The 23,137-nt window shown below is 53.7% G+C and overlaps 1 protein-coding gene across 3 annotated transcripts in view; it reads left to right on the top strand.

The window, feature by feature from the left end:
• FAM53B (family with sequence similarity 53 member B) overlaps window positions 1-23,137 on the top strand; it is a 54,450-nt gene continuing 31,313 nt past the window's right edge. The window contains exons 1-3 of one of the 3 annotated variants that reach the window (XM_055721356.1): window positions 1-673; window positions 7,077-7,258; window positions 12,023-12,213. In XM_055721356.1, coding sequence (XP_055577331.1) covers window positions 64-673; window positions 7,077-7,258; window positions 12,023-12,193 — 963 coding nt within the window. In that variant the 5' untranslated portion in view covers window positions 1-63 and the 3' untranslated portion in view covers window positions 12,194-12,213. Of the gene's footprint in view, window positions 674-7,076; window positions 7,259-12,022; window positions 12,214-16,369; window positions 16,573-19,229; window positions 19,472-22,467; window positions 22,520-23,137 lie in introns of those variants that run through there. The other 2 variants (XM_055721354.1, XM_055721355.1) reach the window with 2 other exon arrangements.

The raw sequence follows: 23,137 nt of genomic DNA, 5'->3' as shown, positions 1-23,137 counted from the left end.
GCCCCACTGGGAGCCCTATGGGAGCCTTGCTGGGAGCCCCGCTGGAGCTGTGCTGGAAGCCCTATGGGAGCCCCGCTGGAGCCCTATGGGAGCCCTACGGGAGCCCTATGGCAGCCCCACCGAGAGCCCTACGGGAGCTCTATGGGAGCCCTACGGGAGCCCTACGGGAGCCCCGCCGGAGCCGCCCGTGCCGCGCCACCAGGAGTCACTCTCGGCCGCCGGGCGCGCAGTCCCCGCGGGGGCAGGGCCGGCCAGGCCGGGCTGCGGGCGGCGGCGAGGCGCTGGCGGTGCCCTCCGCCCCTGACCCCCTCAGCGCTGCCCGGCCTCGCCGTTCTTACATTTTTTATGATTTCGGTGCTTTTTTCCCCCCTCCCCGCCCCGGTGTTCATCCCTGGGGACGCCCACTCTGGACGGCGGCCGGGGTCCCTCCCCGCCTCACCTCGCACCGACCCCCGCGGGGCGCCGCCGCCTGCGCCCGGGGCGGGGGCCGGGGGTCCGCAGGTGCGGGCCGGGCCCTGCCTGCGCCGGCCCCGCTCAGGAAGTGACAAGCGCATTTCCTCCTCCCTCCCCGCCCGCCCGCCCCGCCCGCAGCACGGCGGCGGCGGCGGCAGAGGAGCGCTGCTCGGAGCGGCGCCCACAGCCGGCCCGGCCGGGCCGCGCCGCCGCCACCACGGTAAGCGCCCGGGCGGGGCCGCGCCGCGCTGTCACTCGCGGCGGGTCCCTGCGCGGGGGTCCCGCCGCGCCGCCCCGGGGAGGGCAGGGAGGGGGGCGCGGCGGACAAAGGGCGGCGGTGCGCCGAGCCGTGCCCGGGGTACGGGGCGGCAGGAGGGCAGCGGCGGCCCCGGGGTGGGTGGCAGCCCCGCCGGCCGCCGCGCACCCTCGGCCCCGCGGGAGCGGCGGGGCTCAGCGCTGCGGCCGGGCGGAGCGTGGGCTGGGGGCTTCCCCGCGCCTTTGTGCCGCCGCTTCGCGCTGCCCCCCCCGCCCCGGGGCCGCGCGGGTGCCGCGGGGGGAGCGCGGGACGGGCGGGAGCCGCCGGGGGGGGCCGCCGGGGCCGAGGCGGGCTGGGGTCCCCGGTGGGAGCCGGGGCCGAGCGGCCCCGCGAAGTTTGGCGTGTGGGGAGCGAGCCTTCCCCCCCCCCGGGCTCCTCCGCCCCTGCCTGCGGGATTTCTGCCTCCACAGGGACCAACACGTGCTTGCCTTTCCCCGGGCCGACCGCGGCGTTTAACGGGGCTGAGACTCGGATGTCGGCGGGCAGGGTGTAACCCCCGGCCTGGGGGGTGCGATGGGGGGGCTGCACCCCGCGGAGCGGTGGGCACGGTGGGGCATCGCTGCAGGGATGCTGGGCGGCCCAGCCGCGCCGCCACCGCGGTCTTCACACCTGACACACGGCATGTGGCGTGGGGGGCGTGCGGGCTGTGCCCCCCGCGGGGGTCCCCAGCGCCCAACGCCACCGCACCCAGACACGCCAGCTCCTGCTGGCAAAAGCCCCTGGCAGCGGCTTGTCCTAGAAAGTCTTGCTTCTCCGTTCAGCGACGTCAGGTTGTTCGAATTACATGGTACGTGAAGGTGTCACGCACGGCGGTACGCGAAGATCTCCTGGATTTCTCCTCGATGATGTTAAGATTTCCTGTGCTTGGCAGAGCAAGCGAGTTGGCGGCGGCGTGGTGCCCGGCGCTGGGTAGTGCCGCTGTCTTTCTGTGCCGTGCGGTCTCGGCAGGCGCTGGCGTACCTTGGCAGCGCATCCCCTCCTTAGGAAATCCTCTGGAGTAAAAAGTGAGCGTAATTTGTTATGAAAGAGGCTGATAGATGAAACTTCGGTTTGTGATTGAAACCAGATGTGCGTATTTTCCTTGCGAGTCCTCAAACAATAATAAAAGTATATTTTGACAGGTTAAAAACTACTTGCTAATTGCAGAGGTGGCAGCGTCTTGCGATAACGCAGCGAGAGCGCGACAGGCGGTGGGCAGCACTGCCCACCTCTCCCCAGTATCGGTGTCTCCGAGCGCAGGAGCCTGCCGCCGCGTTCAAGTATTTACCAGGGCTTGGCTGAGGGCTGGAAAAAGAAATAAAGAAACCCCAAGCCGACGTAGATAATGTTTCTCGAGAAAATATTTGGGGTGGGTCACAAAACAGATTAATTAGGGTGATAGTAAAAAAACCTGAATTTCAGAGCGGTTTGCTCTGTCCTTACCTGTCGTGGCTCACTAGGTTTGAAGAGGGCTTCTGAGCTATTTCTTTGTTTTCAGCAGTCCTCTGGAGCCTGGGGATGCTCGTGGTGGTGGGTGTGTTAGCCCCCGCGCTGGCACGGCTGGGCTCGGGGGTGCGGGGTTAGGGCCCATGGGGCCATGCTGGAGGCGCTTCACTGGGAGGACACGGCCTCCTTGCTTTCAAAAGTCCGGGGGAGCAAAACCTAAGCAAAGTAACCTGCCGTGGAGTTGTTTCCTTCTTTCCACTTCAAAGGAGAGAAGGACACCCCGCTGAGCACGGCCACGTGGAGCACGGCCACGCGTGCGGGCAGTTTTGCAGCGGAATCCCTGGATCCTGACTTTCTTGCTTCCAGGCTAAACCTAGAGGAGGGAGGGAAACTTTTGCGACTTCCAGCCCTGCACAGGGCCGAGGTGTCCAGGAACCGCGTCAGTTATAGAAAGCAGATGGCTTTGGGGAGGAAGATTGGGCTGTTGAATGCAGAACTTTGCATGGAAAATCAGGGCAGATCGAATCAGTAGATTTGTGTGAGTGAGATCCAGATTTTTATATATGGAGATCCAGCAGACTGTGGGACGGAGCCAGGCACCGATGTTATGCTAATTTTCAGGTATGGATACCTACATAAGTGAATACATGTGCATAAATATGCACACATGCAAATAGGTAAGCGCATACCAATAGAAATCTCCAAATCCACTTTGGTTAATTATATGTAATTGATTTTTAGTATCAAAGGCTTGCTTTGCTTTCAGCAAAGGCATAGTTAGAATGAGATGTACAACTTTTTGCCGAAACACCTGTAGTTCTGTGCAGAACAGGCGGGATGGACTGTGTCCTGAAGGAGAGTGCAGGGGGGTGAGGTTTATCCAATTTGTCCGTTTGATTATTGCTGGTTGACTTCTGGTTTCTCAAATGGCAGCTGCGTGGTTGGCAGCTGTTCTTCTTTCTTCCTTTCTTGTAATGTTGTGTAGGCTTTCTTTTCTTGATCTTCCTCGGGCTGGAGGTAGTTTGTACTTTCCTTGTAAAACATCAGGTAGAAAAGAGGACGCCCCAGGTTGAAAGGGCTGATGTGGGCCTTGCTCCCTTCCCCCTCCTGTATCACATGGTTTGTAGAATGATTTTGCTGGGAAATAGTTTTAATGAACATTAATCTGTGGCAGAGCAGACTTTGGACCGACGGGCTGGGGCAGGGCGAGGTGCCAGAGATGCTCACAGCTCTTTGGAGAGCTTAGCCTAGAGGAGTCGGTTCTCCTTCCCACGTCCAAGGGGAGGGAGAGGGGAAGCAGAGCCTTTGTATCAGGTCCGTACTCACCAAAACTCCCTCCTGGAGTGAAAATACTGCCAGAAAGACAAGCCCACATTTTATTCCCTTGCCCACGGGGGATCAGGCCAGCAGAGGAGCCGGGGAGGTTGCTTCTCTGTTAGCTCCAAGCTGTCTTCTTGGCTGACTGTTTTATTTTGCTCCTTTCTCTCCCAAAACGGGGAGGAGGAGGAAGAGGAAGCAAGCCTGCTGACTCAGGGAAACAGAACAACAACAACAACAACAACAACAAAATAATAAAAAAACGAGGAGTCCACCACGCAGCAGAGGGCTGTGTCTATCGCCGTCTCGCGTGCCTGGTCCGATGCGGTGGTGGAGCGAGGCGGTGATGGCTGTTTGCTGGCAGCCTCCCCCGGCATGCCGTGGTTTGCGTTGCAGGGGTCCCCGCAGGGACGTGCAAAAATATCACCAAAACAACAGCTCCTCCAGTGCGTCTGCTCCCTGGAGAGCTAAATATAAACTAATTGGGCAAAGAGAAGGGAATTTTCCACCATGCTACTCATCTGTGCCTCCGAGCCTGCCGGGTCATTAAACGTGATGGGGCTGCTCCCCCCTGGGGAGCCCTCCCTGCCCCAGCCTGGACCCCGGCATGGCACGGCGTGAGTGCCACCGCTGTCTTTCGAGATGAGACCTTCCATAAATTCCTCGAAAGCGGTTGGGGCAGCGGCAGACCTGAACCCCGGAGCTCTGGTTCTGCACTCAAGTGTCCCTATGGGCAGTGGCCATGTTATAATTATGAAAGAGGACCTAGCCAAGGTCACTCTCCGTGTCCGCAGTCGCAGCCCAGCTGCCCACGACCCAGCTATTTGTGTAGAGCAGCAATGCAGAACGTGGCTCTGGTACAGTGAAGCGGAGAGCAGATCCTTGGGCTGTGTTGTTTTTCCAAGCTTTTACAAGTTGGCTGCCTTTAGAGAGACAAAAATTCCCAAGCAGAAGCTTTTTTTTCCGAAGCCTCACCAAGCTGATGCGAGCTCTGATAGCGCAGGCTGTGGATGCGTGAGCCTTTAGTCATCAACAGGTGAAGTGGGTATTGAAAATTAAGAAGTCCTGTCATGCAATTTATTTACAGCCAGCATTTCTCCTGGCTTCATCTGGTTGACCCGTGAGTTTTGAAGCCTGTGACGTTTGATATGTTAGATATGCAAGATACTGCATCTTATGCCTCTAACATATGCTCTGTAAGATAAGTAAGATTTGATATGTTAGAAGTTTCTGTTGAAATGCACGGAAGGAGGAAACTCTGTTGGACTGAACAGGAGGAGCACCGAAGCCTGCACGAAGCACAGCTGCTCCTGGCACTGCAGGCTGCGGGTGCCTGCACAGAGGGTGAGGGGTACCCGGGCGAGTTTCGCTCTGTAATTGCCGTATTTAAGTAATATTTTAAGAACTGGTTGAGTGAGTGCAAAAAATCTGTTCTGGTGCATTGACTTTCTATGCCACCTCCCCCCCCCCAAAAAAAAACCAAACAAAAAAACCCCAAACAAACCAACAAAACATGCCCAAGGGAGACCTGGTCATGCTTTTTGCTTTTAGAGGATTAAATATAGCAGCAGCATTGGTGTCACTCCTCTGTAGTCCATTTGAAGCATCCCTCGGGCTGTATCATTCCCTATATTTGTGGATCCTGGCCATAGCTTTTGCTTTCAGCAGCCGAAGTTCAGCTTGCGCTGTGCGGTAGGTATGGGACTTAGTGAAAGAAGAGTTTTACTTTGTGGCTGTTTCGTGCTTATATATCGTTTATGTCTCCTAGGGTTTGTTAAAAAAATAAAAAAATCTGGCAAACTTTGATCCAGCTGGAAAACCTGTGTCCTCCTCTCTGCTCCAAACTAGCCCTTGAAAGGAAGGACCAAAAATCTTTTCGGTGGTAGAGGAGAAGTGGGGCTGGGGGTGGGGGTGGTGCAGAATGGTGCTGCTGTCAGGGTGCATCAGCACCTTGCTTTGGTCCTGGCAGCCGGTCTGGACTGAGGGTGTCGAGAGATGCACCCCTCGTCCTGCTGCCAAACCCAGCATCCCATGGATGACTTAAAGCACATCACGCGCTTAATTGCATTTAAGAAATTTCTTTTTTGTCCTTTCTCCCCTGACATCTCTTGCGGTGACCCGAGACAGGCCTTCGTGCTCCTCTGCCTCAGTTGCCCCAGTTGTACAACCACTGTCATCGCTGCTCAGTGCTGCTGGGGTATGTTAGGGAAGGAAAATGGCCTTAATGAAGGCAACTAGTCTTGTCTCTGGGTAGGGCAGCCTAGCTGAGCAGATGGGCCGGGTGGCGGTAGCAATTCCTTGTTTCAAGTGATGTGGGAAAGTCACAATAACTGTGAGTTTTGTATTTGTGTGCTTACCTTAATGTTAGTGCAAATAGCCTCCTGGTGTGCTGGGTAATAGTTGTCGGTGCTATAAAATTACTTCAAGTATATATATTATTAACTCCATTATTGCATGCTTTTTTCCTGTCCCAGCTGTTACAAATTAATATTGTATAATATTTTTGAAAGGACACTTCTTAATACTATTAAATAGATGCCAAAAGCTACAATTGTGTGCCAAAGCTGAGGCTCCATTAAAATTATAAAGACAGAGAAAGCATTAAAAATATCCACGTTTGGGTTTGTAGCCTCTCTGTTAATTCAGAAGAAGATTATCTCTTTGTTGGACTATCAGCTGTGCTATAATTGAAATGCAGCGCAATGGATGGTACTTCTCAAAGTGAAAGCGTCATGGTTAATGAAGATTTACAGTTACCGATAGCTTCGTTTAGAAACTGTCACCCACTTTTTTGGTTGCGTGTGGTTTATGGTGTTGATAGAAGATTATGTTTCCCGTGGAGGTTTCGGGTGGATTGTTAAGTATTTTAAACTTAATTAAAAAAAAAAAAAAAAGCAGGCATCTCTCTAGTGTGATGGATTGCACTGCTGGTGCCCTCGCTGTGCCGGTCTCTGGCGTACCCCCGCGATACACCGTGAAGGTGGCAGGTTAGAAAGGAGCCGTGTTAGAGCAGCAAGAAGAGCCCGGCAGGCAGCGGCGGGGCTGCGCTGCCCGCCCTCACTCCGGGTCCCGGCACATGCCACCCTGGGGACCACGCTGGGAGGTGGGGGCTGCGGGATGCGGGGGTGCGGCAGCAAACTGGGGGCACAGGGCAGTGAGCCAGGAGAGCCGCGCTCCGGCAGGCTGCTCTGTCGATCACCGGTTTTGGTAATTTTCCCAATTAGTTCTTGCTGGAGCATGTCTTTTAGAAAAGCCATCCAGGGCAGAGATAAAAATGTAGCGCTGATTGAAAACCCACCGCAGTCGTTTATGGTGCCGGTAACTTCTTGCAATGGTTATTGTCTGTGCTGTTCAGGAAAACATTGCGCTTCGCCCTTACGCTGAACCTGCGGCGCTGGGTGGTGGTGCGCTGCCCGCCTGCTCCCTCCCAGGGACCTGCTCGGCGCCCCCTTCCCCCCCTGACAGTGGCCAGGTCATTCCTGAGCAGTCACCGCTCCACACGCCCCCAAGTCCTGTGCTGTACCCGTGTCTTCGAGTCCCTCGGTTACTGCTGGGGTCTCCCCAGACCTCAGTCACACACGGCAGAAGGCTCTGGATGCCCGTGGTGGTTCGTGCAGCGCACAGAGGCAATGCCACCTCTTCTCCTCCTGGATATCCCAATTTATCCAGCCTACAGCCGTGCCTCCGTGTGCCTTGGTAACCCCCCGCGCAGCGCAGGAGCTTGGGGACATGCCCCCTGCCTTTGAGGTGAGTGTCTTTTAAGCAATTTATTTTTTTAAGACGTATCTTAACATCTTGGTTAAAAACTGTGCTGGGTGGCTTCCCTCCGTTCTGTGTTGTCGAGTTGTTCTTCTCTGTATTTCGTGCTCTGCCAGCCTCGGGTCACTCACACAGCACTGATTTTCCTGTTTCCTTCCCAATTACTGCCACAAGTATTATATGGCAAAAAGTGAGAGTCTAGATTCTGTTGAAGCCAGTATTGACAGTTTATTTGCAGGTCTGTTTGAGATGTATCACTTATAAGAGTCATCAGTAGCCATCACCCACTTTTGCGTGCTTTGGCCAAGTCTTGTTTTACCAGCGCTGCCTTTTCCCGGCACACAGACACGGAGCGAGGCGAGAGCTCTGTTCTCGGTGGTGGTCATTGTGTTCCTGACTCTCCGTGCTTGGCCTGGACCCTGAGCCTTGCAGGGCTCCTGTTCCCGGGCCATCGCGTGCCACGCTGGCGCGTGCCTCTCCTTTGGGAGCATCGGCGCTGATGGCTCCAAAGATGTTTTTGGCACAATTTTAGAAAAGTTGAAGGTGTAAATTACTTGGAGCTGTTGTTTAAGAAAGACATGTATTTAGTGCCTGCTGCTTAATATCATCCCAGGTTACTCTGGACAAACGTGACTGTATCATTTTACTTTCTCCTTAAAGTATATATTGACCGTTTCTCCCTTTTCTGCATTGTGGCTGGTGTTCCTGCTGTCCTTCCTGGCTGTGGAGCGATGTTGTCAGTGGGACTTCTTGGTGTCCTTGTTTGTAAAAAAATCTTTACCTTGTTTTCTAACAGCCTGATGTTTAACTTGCAGTCTTACACGTTTTAAGGTGCTGTCATCATTTTAGAGACTTGATTTACAAATTCCAGGATTCCTTAATTCCTTCCCTCACTGGTGTGGCGAGTTGATCGGCACTTTTCCCTGTGAGGAAGGTGGATGTTTTTGCCATTGTTTGTAGTGGGCAATTGTTCATGTTTGTGCACTGACAAAATGCCTGCGCGATTCGCTTCCCGACAGCCTGCTGGCAGCTCTGGAGCCGGGATGGGATGCAGCATTTAGCTCAGTTCTCCTCGGGATGCCGTTTCAGGAGGGGGCTTCGTGGTTCACACCGTGCCGGTGCGGTGTCCAACCCCGCTGTCGTTTGGGCTTCCCATTTCCATGGCTCGGAGGAATTAATCTGCTTCTCCTCCAGATTTTCACCTGTGGGGTGGGAGGAAGAGGGATGTTTGGAGACTATCCAGAGATGGAGAGTCTTGGGGTGGAAAATGCAGATATTTTTTTATTTATTTTTCTCCTTTTACTGCATGCTCACACTGTCATAAATGAGCTCGAGGAAGGCTGGACAGGATGGTGTTCCTGCCAGCCCAAATAAAAGCAGGGACTGTTTTCGTTTCCACTTACTTTATTTATTTATTTTTTTTCCTCATCTCCGAGACAGGCTGCAAAATCTGGGCTTTTATGGGTGCCAAGCTATAGTGGGGCTCATCCTGCCCGGCTCCAGCTGTGTGGGAATTGGGCATCTACAGGCTTCGAAGCATCCTGACACTAGGAGATCTGTCCTGCAGGCACTACTGCTCCTGCTGGGCGATGGCGTGGTGGGCTCGCCGCGGCGCGGGGGGAGGCTGCCCACCCTCAGGGAGCCCCTGCCGGAGCCAAACCTGCAGGAGGTTCGGGCTCTACGTGCTGCTGACACCTCGCAGGAGCTGCAAGTGTGTTACAGCAACAGATTCTGTATTATTCCAGCCTCGCAAGCGTCTCCCTGCGATATTAAAAACATCAGCTGGAACCTAAGGCCAAACTCTCGATGAATGACTCTGTGGAAATGCTGTCGGGCGCGTTTCGGCACTGCTTGGGCTTTGATTTAAACGGGTAAACACGGTGAGTGGGTGTTTGCTTTGACTTTCCTCATAGCAAAAGACTTCCTTTGAAGGAGGGTGAAGCCTCCAGTACTGTTCCCCATGGCAGCATTAGACCCTTCTGCCCACGGCTTGGTGCTAGCAATGCCTTCGCTGCATGCCCGGGCTCCGTGCTGCCGGGCTTCCCGTTTCCCCAGGTTATCGGGGATGCCTCGTGCCCAGGGCTGCGCTCCCAGGTACGAATAACCCTCACGGAGCCTGGGTTCTCCATCTGGATGCAGTGTGGTCATCCCAGTTGGAGATGATGCTGTGGGACATCCTTGGCTTTTGAAGGCATCTCCTCTTGCTTGTCCCACACTCTTAAGCTCCCCTTGAAGTTTCCCGGGATCGCCTCCAGCTTTGGCTGCCCTGGGCTTACATGTCAGAGACAGCCTTCGCCACACGGTGGGTGAGTGCTGGAGGAGGCAGGATGGGTGCAGCCCATCCTTTCCTTGCCCTGCGGCATTAGGGAGACCCTCCTTCCCCTCCTCACACGTTCCCCCGTCCCCACCACAGCTATCAAAACCGGCTCCTTGGCAGCCCATGCACGTAGGAACCATCTTCTGGTAACAGATTGTTATGTATTTAATGAACCCGAGGAAAACAAGAAATTTGAAGGCTGCGGGGCGATACAAGTTTGCTGTTCAGTCTGCCAAATTCACGCTAATTCAGACAACTCACAGATGTTTGGCTCCTCGTTCGTTGAAGAGATTTATGTAAGATGCAGGGCTTGGAAGTTTACTCCCAGAGAGACGGAGGTGGCAGCGTGGGCAAAAGTTTCCCAGCCCCGGAGGGCTCCTTCCCTCCCTCCGCAGCCGCACCGCTGCCGTACCTCCCCCTTGCCAGTGTTGATGGCAACGAATGGACAAACAGCAGGGAAATGTGCCTTTCAGTCGCTAGGAGGATTAATAAAGGCTCTAGGTTTGTCTTTCAGGAGCCAAGGAGCTCTTTGAAAGCTGTTAGTCAGCTGAGGAATGAAACCCCAGAGATTGCCCAAGAGCTGGAGTGCTTTGGCCTAATGCAAACAGTGGTCTTGTAGGGTTTGCAGGCGACGGCAGGCACGTGTGGTGCCCTGTGTGGGTCTGCTGAAAGCATCTGAGACTCTTAAAATGTTGCCTGCCTTGTGCAGGTGGATACTGTCAGTTTTTGGGGAAGGTCTAAGTGCTCATTTTGCTGGGCTTTACGTGAGGTTTCTGCAGTCTTTGCGTGTTTCTCCTTAAAGGGGAAGTGGAAGGAGATGGTGGGAAGTCCGGCAATCGATGCGTGCCTCCAGTATTTCCCTGCTTTAAATTCTGGCGTTTCTTTAGGGGCCGTCAGCCTCTACTGATTCTCCAGCTCAGCCTTGAAACAGGGAGAAATCGGACTTGCCAACGGTATCCAAATCTGTTCTGAGAGCGACGACGGTGTTCTGGCGCTTGGCAAGCTTTCCTCACTTACCCTGCGAGATGTCCTAGATCTTGCTCGTGCTTGGTCCGTGGGGTGGGTGGGTGGTTGTTACAGTCCGCGTTGCCCTGCTGAGCTCGCTTTGTGGCTCCGAGGCGTGCTTCTCACAGAGACCCCAAGAGCTCTGGAGCAAGCAAGGAAGCCCAAGCTGGCCAAGAAGCCCCTCTAGCCCTCAGAGCATTATTATCTGGCTATAAGTAGGTGGACGTCGTCTTATAGAGGTAGGTATTACGATGGGTTTATGTGCTGTTTGGAATTGTTCATGCTTGAGAAGTGAGTCTGTAAAAATGGCACGGTGCGGCTGCGTTTTACTGTCTCTGTCTCAGACACTTCAGGTTGTGTATGGGAAAAGAATATAAGGAAGAAACAAGAGTTATTTTTTGTGTCTGTTTACTAGAGCAGCACGCTCTGAGTGGTAATTAAAAGTAAACCTGGGCTCTGCTGGCTTGTTCAGCATCCCTCGTTGTTGAGATTAAGCAGCCAAAGCAATTCTCAATTCAGCAATTCCTCAGCTTTTGGGAGCGTGGCCAACACTCACAGTGTCTCACAGACCATTGCAAATTCTTGTAATAAATCTCACAATTGGGGGAAGAGGAAAAAAAAAAAAAAAAAGGCAGAAAGGTGAGATGGCTGGTTGGACCAGCAGGCTGGAATGCTGCTGCTGCTTCAGCTGCTCTTCTCCAGAGACAGCCCTTGGTCCATTATTAGCAATATTGCTTGGAAATACTATTCAAAATTAGAAGCAGTCCCCTAATGAGCGGATTAGGCAGCGATTACTGGTTTGCTGAAAGAGAACGTGCCATTTCTACGGTCGCTGGGACTAAGAGCATCCTGTAGGATGTGTCTGTATGGCCCGCGTGGTGCCATGCAGCAATATCAGCAGTGTCTGTCCCCAAGCCAGCGTGGCTGCTGGGAGGGCTGCGTTCCCATGGGGCTCCCCGGGGACCAGTCCTGCTGGGGGAAGGTGCTGGGCTCGTGGGGCTGAGCTGCGCTGTGTGCCGCTCCTGGCACCGCAGCGGCTGTGGGCGAAGCCGGCCCTGGCGTCGCTGGGTGGTGGAGCGATGTGCTGGGGGTGCACCCTGAAGCTGGAGCAGCTGGTCAGCCTGTGCGCGCGGCCAGCTGGGGAGCCATCCCTTTGGAGGTTTGGGGCTGGTCCTCCGCGAAAATTCGGTGCAGGCTGGATGTGCAGCCAAGAGATGCTGGAGACCCCACGTTAGTGCTCCAAGTGTGCACGCCCTTCGCTTTGGCTACCAGGCATGTGGTTTTGTGCAGGGAGCTGGGTCCTGCGCAGTCGCTTTGCACGTCTCATTGGCACCTCTCCGCTGGAGACCAGTCGTCTCCAGACTCACACCTCTCGCTTGCCGGTTGCTGTTTTGCAATGACTAATTTTGCTCTCTTCTTTTCCTTTTCAGTTGCCAGGGAGGAAAAGGCAAAGTCACTGCCAGCACCATTTTCTTCAAGCTAAGATGTTGAGACAAAGCGCCTCTGCCCTTACCCTGTCCTTTCAGTCCCTGTCGCTGCTGGTGTGTAAGGGAGTCCTTCCCCTGCCACTCCTGTTTTCCCTAAGAGCACGGGGGCAATAAACCTGATGTGTTTTACTCAACTAGATGGTGTGGAATTTTCCTTAATTGCTCTTTTCTTTTTGGTGAGAGCTTGCCCGCAGACGAGGTCCAACCCGAATATGTAGGTCTGGGTGTGAGCTTGGATTTCAGGCTCTCCGCGGGGGGCTGGGGCTGTTTGGACGCGTGGTCTGGGGCTCAGGGTGCTGGCGACCCGCTGCCTTGCATGACTGTTGTCGGGTTGAGGCGGTACCCAGGCACTTGGAGCAAGGGATCGGATTGAAAGAATAGATTTTTATTTGCTTAGTAATTAATTTATGGTGGTGGGCAGGAGCCCGGTACATCTGTTGTTCCTGGTAGCGAGGGTTAATCTCGGTTCTCATGAGCCAGGTTGCATGTGGCCATCCGTGGTGGCTGCACGTGGTATTGGCTGTTCCTAACGTGGCCCCTCGAGGTGGGCGCTGGTGCAGTGAACCTCGGGCTCCTTCTGCTTCTGGATTTTATTAGTGGTGGCTGTAGAGGTCGGCTCCATCTGGGCTGTCCTCTAGTGGGACAGAGCAAAGCTTTGCTGGGAGCAACACGCCGTGTTAGTGAGAACCTCCATTCCTGCGTGGAGCTGTTGGTTGTAAGCAGCGAGGTGATGCGGTACTCAAAGCCACGCAGACCTACGGAGCGATGCTCCCCTTAAACACAGCCCATTACTGCTTTCCCCTTTCCTATGGTGGCCATTAAAAGTGTGAAGTGTAGGCATGTCTTTTACTTATTAGTTAATGCTGAAAGTGTGTCTTTATCTCGTTAGCCCCGGAAAAGTCTAGTCTAGCTGCGAGCAGGAGGCAGAGGAAGACATTTCTTTACTCCTTCTCTTTGGCTGGTGATTTCCAGGTACCTGGAGCATGTGGTGAGCTCAAGCCCTTGCCGGGCAGGAGGGGAGTGCCATGTGGGATGCGTGGTCTCCGGCACCGGAGCCCTTCTCCCACCTCTCGGCCGGACCATGTTTGCCCGTACAGGAGCTGGGGAAGACCCTGTGGAGCAGGAGGCGGTGGCTGCAGGCTGGGGGCGAGACGGGGCAGTGCTGCAGCCTTTCTGCTCCGAAGGCTGGGCAGCCTGGGGCAGCGCTTTCCTCTTGACAGGCTCCCAAGGGGACGATCCTGGCACGGCTGCATCCGTGGAAATTTCATCTTTTGAAGTCACGTGCGCTGACTCATGATCCTGTTTACTCAGGACTAGTCCATGGGGCATTTTCAGAGTGTAAAGACTTCCTCTTGGGCCCTGAATGGCATCTTTTGCGTTCATAGGAGGTTTTTACCCTGTGAATAGAATCAATACTTGCTGATGATGTGGAAGAATGCACAAGCAAGGGGAGCAAGCTGTCCAGAGCGGACCACCTCTCAGCCCTGCTGCAGAAGGCAAATTATTGCTGGAGTGAGGAAATGAGCCCACACCTAGCTACATGAAAATAATAGGGTTCAAGGACTTGCCCAAATTCATGATGCAATAAACCAACAAGTTGAAGAGGTACCTCTTGGCATTGTCCAAAGCGCTGGTGGTGAGCCAGGCTGTGCAGTGAGGAGATTCAGTGTAGCCCCAGATCCCTCCTAAGAAGCAGAAGGATGGGCAGAGGGGCATGGCTTTTAGTTTGGATAGAATTGCAACATGATGCTCTGTAGAAAGCCTTAAACCCCGCAGTTTTCAATTGCAGTAACTAGTTTTGGCTATTTCCCCAAATTCCTTGGAAGTCACCTGCAGTGTTTGGAGCAGGGCTGGCCGGCTGCGGTGTGCCTGGGCTCTGCAGCCGTGTGTCCGCACGGAGCAATGGAGCTCTGCCTAGCGGGAGGGGAATTTCCACGGAATTGGTGAGAGAGGGAGGGCAGCTAAGCCTTAGAAACAGGTTTGGCCTGGAGGGATTAGGTTTGGTTCTTCAGACCTGTGGGTATAAACTGCGTTAAACTCTGCAAGCGCAGCGGCTCTTCGCTCAGCCCATCGTTCTCTGCTTGGAGGGGCCAGGTTGGCGTTTTCCACTGCTGAGCTGCATTTGCTGCTTTTCCCCTTGGAGAGGTGTTTATATCAAAACTGCTCCTCCTGTCCTCGGTCATCTTCGTTGCTCCTTTGGTGACATTTGCAACTTCTGAACTGGCGTTAGTGAACCCTTGGGGCAGCGGCTGCCAGAAGATGCGCTGAGCCGGGAGACTCGGCTGGCTCCAGCCTTGCCCCCCGCAGCACTTTGTGCCTTGGTACAGCGTCAGCGCTGGCTCTCCGGACCTGTACAGCCCACGTTCATGGTGTGGGAATGGGAATGGTTTTTGCTGAGCCAAAGCGTGCTCTGGGTTGCACCGTAGTGTTTTGGAATGACCCTGCTGGTGGTGATGGAGCCAAGCCCGCAGCTGTGCCGAGGATGAAGGCTGGGCTTGGGTGTTTGTCCTTCCTCCTCTTTCACAGCCTGGGAGGGATTTGGAAGTGGCTGGAAATCCTCCGCCCGGAGAGGGACGGGCAGCTCTTGTTTTCATTCAGAAAGTAAAGGTCAGGAATGCTTCCCTTTTTCTTCTTGCAGGGGTTTAAGAAAACTTGCTGTGCAGGCAAAAGGGTGTGCGTGAGTATTTCTCCAGGCACAGCCCAGGGAGCCGTGCTGGGGCATGGTATAAGAAGCGGGGTCCTGCGTGGGTCGTGGCGTTTTCACTGAAGGCTTTGAGCAGCGTTAAAGATTCAGCAGGGGCGGGTGATTTATATTCTGAGAGCAGTCCCACTGTGCTGCTTGCAAGGTGTATCAGTATGCAAAATACGGCTCCGGCTCCTCGTTCCCGTGTGCCCTTTCTGCCTGTAAATAGGTTTTGTGTCAGCGTGTGTGTCTGGAGATGGATTATTTGAGCCGGACGGGGGTTGAATGTTTTCTGTGCAGGGGGTGGTGGAAAGCAAGTGGAGACCTGTGTGATGCTGATCCTCACTTGTCCTCACGAAGAGTCCTGCTTGAGGGTCAGGTGTATGGGTGCATGGTGGTGGTTACTGCTCAGGCTCCCTCCAGCCATGGCAGAGCATCCGACAGACAGTTTGCTAAATCCGAAGGCCTTTTCCTGACATTTCAGTGTAGCAGGTGAACAGGGTCTGGTGGTGGCTCGGCAGCTGCGTGGTGCTTGGAGTCTGCTGCGGTGGCACCAGTCGTGGTGCGGGGAGTGGGACCGCCCTGCAGGAAAGGGCTGTTTGCCCACAGTGAGCAGCTCTAGGGCTGCCCTCCTTGCTGGTACCTTGTAAGGAGCATCTTTGTTCACAAGCATTACCTTTCGTGCCTATGGATGAAAGTTGGATCGTCTGACTTACTCTTTTTGCAGTGCAGGTTTTTTTCCAAACCCAGCTCCCAGTTGCTGCAGTACTGTCCAGAAGGCAGCCCAGAGAGAAAACTCTCTCTACCTCTGCAACTGCAAAGATCACCTGGGCTTCTGCCCGGTCTGTATTTTGAAGCAATACCCATGGAAAAAGCACGGTTTGCTAAAATTTGGGGGCTTCCATGTACTAGCGCTGCTGGTGGGTGCTCCATCCAGCTCAGGAGATTGTGTCAATTGCAGTGACCGTGGCCCAGGTCTGAACTTAACCTTGACGGTGCGATGAAGATAGTTCCTTTTTCTGATTGTAAAAGAGGAAATGCATTTCTTAAAATAAAGGATGGTCCCTGAAGGGTATCTTTTTATTAGCATTTGTATGTGTGAAAGCCTCCAGTCTACAAATACACAGTAGTTTCCTCCTCAGTCAATAGGGAGCCCGTCCTGGGTCTGCAGAAGCGTTTCTGTCCCGCAGCACTTGTTTGCATGGAGAGGACGTGACGGGGCAGGACCGCGCTGGGTCACGCCGTGCGTCAGGAGCCCGGTGAAGCAGGATGCAGAGCCAAAGATCACAATTCACTGGAAAGTTTGCCTTTTCATTGCAGTTTTTCAGCGGGGAGGATTTCAAAACCCAACCCAGGTGGTAGTTAAAACAAAAAAGCCCAGAGCTAAAAGTGCGCCTGGGACCAGACACTGGGTGGTGCGAACTGCCAGCTCGCCAGCGGATGGCTGCGTTATCGTTAGGGTTGTGTTAATTGATTGCAGGAGATGCAGCGGAGCGGGGCGAGGGGAGGTGCGAGGTGGGCGAGGGGAGGTGTGAGGTGTGCGCTGCAGCCCGTCCGGCCCGGGCAGGGAGCGGCTGCCTGTACTTGCCGCGGTTCCTGCCTGCTGGCTGCTGCGCCTGGGTGTGTAGAGGAGTCTGCTGCAGCAACATTAACCATTACCTTAGGGAAAGATAATTATTCGTGAAGAAATCATACCCCGTTAACGAGGAGCCGTGCTTAACTGCTTTCATGCTGCTCCGAATGCTGCTTTGATCTTCGCTCCCCGTGCTGCTGCCGTGCCGGCGATGGCTCCGGCGTCCTCCCCAGCGCAGTGAGTCCAGCCCTGCGGCGAGCATCCCTTCGCTGTGTCGGGAGCAGGGACAACCAAGGTTTTGGCGGATAAAAACCTAAACTCTTGTGTTTCTTGGCCCCGTCCCGTGCTTTAGCCATCTACGGTGTGGCGCAGGGGAGCAGGAGGGCACTGCCAGCTCTGCGCCGGGGCTTTCCCCAGTGCTGAGGGAAGGCTGGAGCCTCCCAAAAAGCCCCCTGCTCCTCATCCTTGGTGGGGGGGTTAAATCTGGCTCAGCTCCCACGGCTTGGAGGCATGCACTGGGGTCTCAGCACCTCTCCTCTGCTGGAGGCTGCTGGCCCTGCAAGTTTGTCCAGAGGGGATTTTTCCTTAGGGAATGGGAGCTGTGTGCTGGCAGCTGGCTCAGACATCAGCATGGGCAGATGCTGCTCTGCTCCCTGGGCTCAGTCTGTGGCTCAGCCACGGTGCCTGGTGGAGCTCAAACTTCAGGGAGAGTGCTCGTGAGAAAGAAAAGGAGACGAGCTGGTGAGGATGGAGCGCTGCGCAGGTGCTGGCAGTGCTGCATTGGTGCTGCTGGGGCCCTGTACCGGTGCTGGGGATCTTACTGTAAAACGCGGGAGGCTTCAGCAGTGGGCATGCCACCAAGCACTGCTTATTTTCCCCTGCATTGCTGTTTATGTGTCACTTGTTCCTCACTTCCATGCATCTTTCATTTGTCCCCATCTGTTCCCTGTTATGTGCAGGGAGCTTTTGCGGGAGCATCCCCTCGCCTCGTGTTTGTTCAGAGCCTGGTGTCAGCAGCCATGCCTCCTGAACAGCACCTCTAGGTTTTGCTGCATACCCATGTATCTGATGCAAGGACCATCAAAATACAGAATGTAATATTCCCATGGACCTTACTAATGACTGCACAGCAACTCTTTCTGCTTGCTCCTGGAAAACAGTGTGGTGTCCCCGAGCTGGCCCCAGCACGGAGCTGGGGGAGGCTTCTCAGCATAACCTCAGGGCTCTGTGTGCTGTAGCAGAGCTGTCTGAGCTGCCTGCAGGATCACCCGGGGGGGTTTAGTCCTGTGGAGACGGGCACACATTGCTGTGTTAGTCAGCTGGTCCTCCAGCCACCCCGTCCTCCCTCAGGTCATGCTTTCCTTGCATGAAAAATTGCACAGGTGTGGTGCTGGGGGACACGGGTTAGTGGTAGACTTGGCAGTCCTGGGTTAACGGTTGGACTTGATGATCTCAAAGGTCTTCTCCAACCCAAATGATTCTATGATTCTGTTGATAAATATGTGCTCTGGGCTTGCAAATTATGTGTTGTTTTGATGGTCAGAAATGCTTTACTTTTCTAGTTGACGGTTTGCATTTGGTCATTAGGTTGCCCAGAGGTTTATAATGAAGCTACTGGTAAATCGCATGTTATAAGCCCACTGATGTCCTGTAAGAAGCTGGAGACTGTACCAGCTGCTCTTGGGAACAGTAAATCTTTGGAAAATTTATTGATTCCCAATCCGGGCTTTGCACTCTGGATGAACTTTGTCCTCACAAAATAATAGAAGGTGATTTTTCTTCACCAGCCAGCTGGCCTTCAAATGAGCCACCCTTAACACCGTGGTGAGCTCTAATCCAAGTAAACAAAGAAAAGGTGATTGACGAGCTGGGACAAGAAGCCACAGCAGTTTGTAATGGGGTTTAGTACTTAGCGGCACGTTCTCAAATACTGTCCTTAAATATTGCAGTTGGGTTTTGACTGCACGTTACAAGATCAGTGTTTTATGCTCTTTGAATCACCCAAACGGTGGGTTTGGTAGCGAAAGAAGGTTAGAGGAGTGATTTGGGGAAAACGCTGATTTCTATAATCAGATTTGAATTGCAATCTATCTGCTTTTTTATGGGAATAAGTTTATTGGAGAGGATGCCGGGAGGTGAGGCAGGGCTGAGGGTCAGGTCTGTGCGGTGCTGTATGAGCCTGGCTCGCAGTTTGTTCTTCAATATGCACTCCTCATTGTGCAGCCTTTGGCTTCTCCTGCCTGAAACTTCCAGAGAAATAGGTAAGGGTCAAGAGGCATGGTGTGGCCCTGGGGATTTCAGGGCAGGGAGCTCTCTCCTTCCTTGCAGGCAACTCTTTGCCTTGTTTTTTTTCCCCAAAGGGCTCCTCATGGGTTGGGAAACAGGGAGTAGCTGGGGGGGGGGATAGGGGCATCCAGGGGATTTCACAGTCTTAAGGATGCTGGAGAGGCTTTTTCTGCCGGACATCTGCTCCCAGTTGGTCTGGGGGCAAGGGCTTCTGAGAGATCAGCCTCGGGGCTTTAACAAGCCCCTCTCCAAAGCCTTCGTGTCTTCGATATAGGGGTATGAGTTCCCTTCTTCAAAGAGAGAATTCAGAGGAAACTTTATTTATTTATTTATTTGTTTGTTTGCCTGAAATACTTCTGTCCCTCTGGCTTGCCTTGTGTACCTTGCGTGCTTCCAACAGCCCGTGCCAGCGCCCGTCCCGTGAAACACCTCTGTGCCGATGAGGTGCAGGGGAACACCAGCAATATTTAAGAGTCTAAAATAAATACTCCCCTGGAGCAACCACCGTCGGGATGGTTTTTGGGCAGTGCTTGCTCCTCGCCCAGCGCGCTCCCCCTCCATCCCGCCGCCCCCCCGGGCAAGTCCCTTAAACCCTTCCCCTCTCTCAGTGCACGCAGGGAGATTTCCACGCTGGGAGCCTGTTCCTGCGCATCCCCCCAGGAGCCGGCGGGGCTGAGCCTTTCCCGGGGGAACATGGACTGAAAGAGGAGCTTCGCCAGACCGTGGCTGCCAGCGCCCCTCGCCTGGACCCTGATGGACTCCGAGGCAGGGCTGCATTACCATGGTGATGATCTTAACCAAAACTCGGGAAAACAAAGGTGCTGACTCTGTAACATGCAGGACTGAGCTGGTAAGCTTTGTGAAATCTTTATTCGAAACTGTTTTGCTGCTGAGAGCTTTGCTGTAGCTTTATAAGAAGGGGGTTTTTTTGTGCTGCAGGGTCAGATCTTTAGGTGGTGTATAGCACTGGTTTCTACCGCGCTGCGTTAATATCCAAGGAGCAGGTGATTAGTAAATGATAGGGGTGCTGTGGCTTTTGCATATGTGAATTTCAGTAAGCATGCAATGGAATAAACAGCAGAAAAAAAATAAAATCACTGTCATGAATAACATGGGCAAGAAGTTACTTTGTCAACAACGAACAGATGCTCATCATTAATAGAAGGATGAGCAAGTGGGGAGCAGGATTAAGTGGGAAATGGCGAAGGGCAGTGCTGTGGTACTTAACGGTCTCACTGGCAGCCTGGAGAGATGCAAATCCAGCCAACACCAAATGAGAAGACAACAACAACAGAAAACCAACCAAATTGGGGCAGCAAACAGACTGAATGATGGTACAAGGGACAGGTGAGCCCATGGGGCTGAGCATACCTATGGTAGTGGCACATGAGGGGCAATGCCTTGTCTGGGGCAGTGTCGGAGCAAGGGGAGCAGGGGCAGGAGGAAGAGGTGTGGGGTGATGGAGAGCCATCTGAGAAAGCCCAGAGCAAGGCTGGTGGTGGACATTCACTCCTCGGTCCTCCAGGAGAGATGTCATAGTCCAAGAAGAAATTGGACTGAAAGGCTATTCCTCGCGGGGTGCGCTGAGCGTCTCAGATAAGGGCGTGCAGGAACACAGCAGGATGCAGCTGGCAGGATTAGCCATAAATGGGCGTTTTGAGCATAAAAGAAGTATAAATGCCTAAGTTTGCCGAGGATGACAAACTATCTGGCTGGGCTTTCCGGGCAGATAGCGCAGCGTGCCAGGGCAAAGGAAAGGCAGGCTGCCCTGGCAACGCGTGGTGGAGGAGAAGGCGAGCAAGCCAGAGGCAGCATTAAATCCTGCCTTAAAAGGGTGAAATTTGGGAAGGAAGGCTATTGATACGTTAGAAAAGTATCATTGCTTCAGTGTTGGCTCCTGCTAGGAAGGCAGCATCTCCTGTGGCTGCTGCTCGGGGCGAGGCGGGAGCCTGAGCATCCGACGCCGGCGGTGCCCCAGGAGGTGTGCGGGGCAGGTGGGGGGGAACCGGCTGGAGGGAGGCGGGTGAGAAGTGGTTCCTTCTGGTGCTAGGGGAAGGGATGGGCAGCCGGGCTGTCCGATGGCAGGCGGCGGAGGTGCAGAGCTGTACCGGGAAACTTTGCCCTCGCGTGTTTGCCCAGTGCCTCCTGCAGCTCTGGGGCTGGGTCGATAGCGCAGCGATAGTCCCGGTTACACGAGCTGGATTGCCAGGTTGTCCGGGCTGTTGGATTGGGGCAGATACAAGAAGGCTGATCCAGCAAAGAAAGCAAGAGTTTTTGCCTTGACTTCCTGGGAAAGGCCAAAAAGCAAAACGTAAAGGAAATAAATGCCTGAGCAGCGGGGCAGTGTTGCCTACCAGCACCCCATGGGCTCGTTTGGTTCAGTTCCCAATTTGGTGTTAAGATGAACATCTTACAGAGTGGTAATTATATTCAACATGGGACATATGTCACCTGAAGATGTTCTCCTCCCTCCCACGTTTGAGGCAGTAACTGGTCTCTGGGGCTGGCACACAGATGTGTGTGAGAACTGCTGCCTTCTCTGGGGCTTGTCCCACTTCCATCCTTGCTCGGCTTTGGCCACTCCTTGGAGACAGCTGCCTGTGCTTGCTGTCTCCTCATTAATTCTACCTGCTGCTTCATGAGGTGGGGCTTGACAGATAGAGCTAGCCTTACTTCACCTAGAAGAAAAGTGGCACATGCTCCTCAGAAGGTGGCCAGCTCTTACTTACCTTCTTCTTGTCCGCACCCCATCGTTGTTTTCTGCCCCCACGTCCCTCTATGTTCAATATTTACAGTATTCTGTATATGAAGTGGGATCCTTTGACTGGATTGCTCTGTACAGGGAGGTGCCAGTGTTTGGTTGTTATTATCATCGTCATCATTATGTGAGCAGGCAACGTGTAAAGCATGGATCGGGAGAGAATTTACGAATGCGGTGGCCTAACAGCAGTTAAAATGCAGCTGTGGCAGTGCAGATGAACAAGGGGGGTGATGCTGGTGCTTCCCTCAAATGATGTGAAGCCTCGGTCAGATGGGGTGGCGTTGCCAGGAGAGACACTTCAGAAGCAGAATATGGATGTTTTGGGAGGTAATAAAAGAACAATTAGCAGGAAGGAGTGTTTTTGCAGACATAGCTGAAATGGGATGTAGCTGCAGGGCCATATTGATTTATTGTACTTAAAACAGTCTGTGCCTATTTTTAGAAGTCCGATGATGCCTCTTACGCTGCGAAGAGGAAGATTCTTGGGAAAAAAGACTGTAAAAAGCAACTGGGATTACTTTGTGCCCATGCAGTGGCATTTCCCCCTATTTTTAGTGCAATTCAGCACAATCCGAACATGGACTCCCGAGAAGTGCTGGGGTGAGGGCGCCTTGCCTTAGAAACACACTATATGTTTTTTGAAAAACTAAATAGCTGCTTTGTACCTAGATGGGAGGCTTTAATGGGCTTGGATGGGGTTCAGATACCACTGCTGCTGCTTTCTTGCCCAGTGCGGGATTACTGCTGACTTGCAGCTCCTAGTTTAGTTTCTCCGGTGTTTTGGGTCCCAGGGCTGGGCACCTGGCTGCAGCTATTCCCATGGGAAAGGACTAGCTGCAGGACCCACCATCTGCAAGCTTGGGCCTTGACACCAACTCTCCGCAGTGTTTAATTAAATTTGATTTAATCGAGGGAAGATGACCGGGTCTGCCCCCCTGGTCCCTGCCGCAGTGGGGCCGTGGTGGGCACCCAAGGCTCTCCTTCCCGCTGGGTGCCGTGTGGCTTTGCCAGGGCTGGAGGCAGGGTGGTTTCTGGTGCCCCGGTCAAGTCTGCGAGAAGTGAATAGTTTTTCTGGTTGTTTGCAGCACACTCCAAAGATGAGTCAAGGACCTACCCTCTTCTCTTGTGGCGTGATGGGTAAGTAACAGAAACTTCTGTCTGTATTTACTCTACCTCTGCTCCCGCTTCGTTGTAGTGATGGGTGGGAAGACGTCCGGACTAGCTGGATGCCTCCAAAAAACGCTCTGCTGCAGACCGTGGGGTGGGCAGCCACCCAGCTGCCCCACACAGCGGGGACGGAGGGGCACCCAGCCCACCACCCGCTAGTGGTGGCCATCATGCCCGTGCCGCTCTCCTTCACGGAGGGGGTTGTGCTGCCCTGTTGCTGTTGCTGAGTGAATTGCTTCTCTCCTTTCCCCTCCCCTTTGAGATATCTGCTTATTTTTAGAGTAACTCCTATAGTTGAGATTATGAGCGTTCTGGGTCTGAGGCTGTGTTTGAGTATCCAGCGTGTGACTGCGGCTCTCGACTGTTTGCACGATGCCAGTAAGGAATATCAGTATTATCACTAAAACGTTCTGCCACTTGGCAACAAAGTGTTTGGACTCAAAGCTCAAAGGAAAACTCAAAAAATAAGGAGAATGTCTTATTTTTACCTTTGACAATAGCCATGGTATAGGATGTTTAATCCCTTTTATCTCAGAGCTTGCAAGCAAAACCCGATCGTGCTGGAGGATGTGCTGTTATATTGTGCTC

Source organism: Falco cherrug, chromosome 9 (genome assembly GCF_023634085.1).
Source record: "Falco cherrug isolate bFalChe1 chromosome 9, bFalChe1.pri, whole genome shotgun sequence".
NCBI classification, from domain to species: domain Eukaryota; kingdom Metazoa; phylum Chordata; class Aves; order Falconiformes; family Falconidae; genus Falco; species Falco cherrug.
This window is presented reverse-complemented; position numbering and strand designations above follow the sequence as displayed.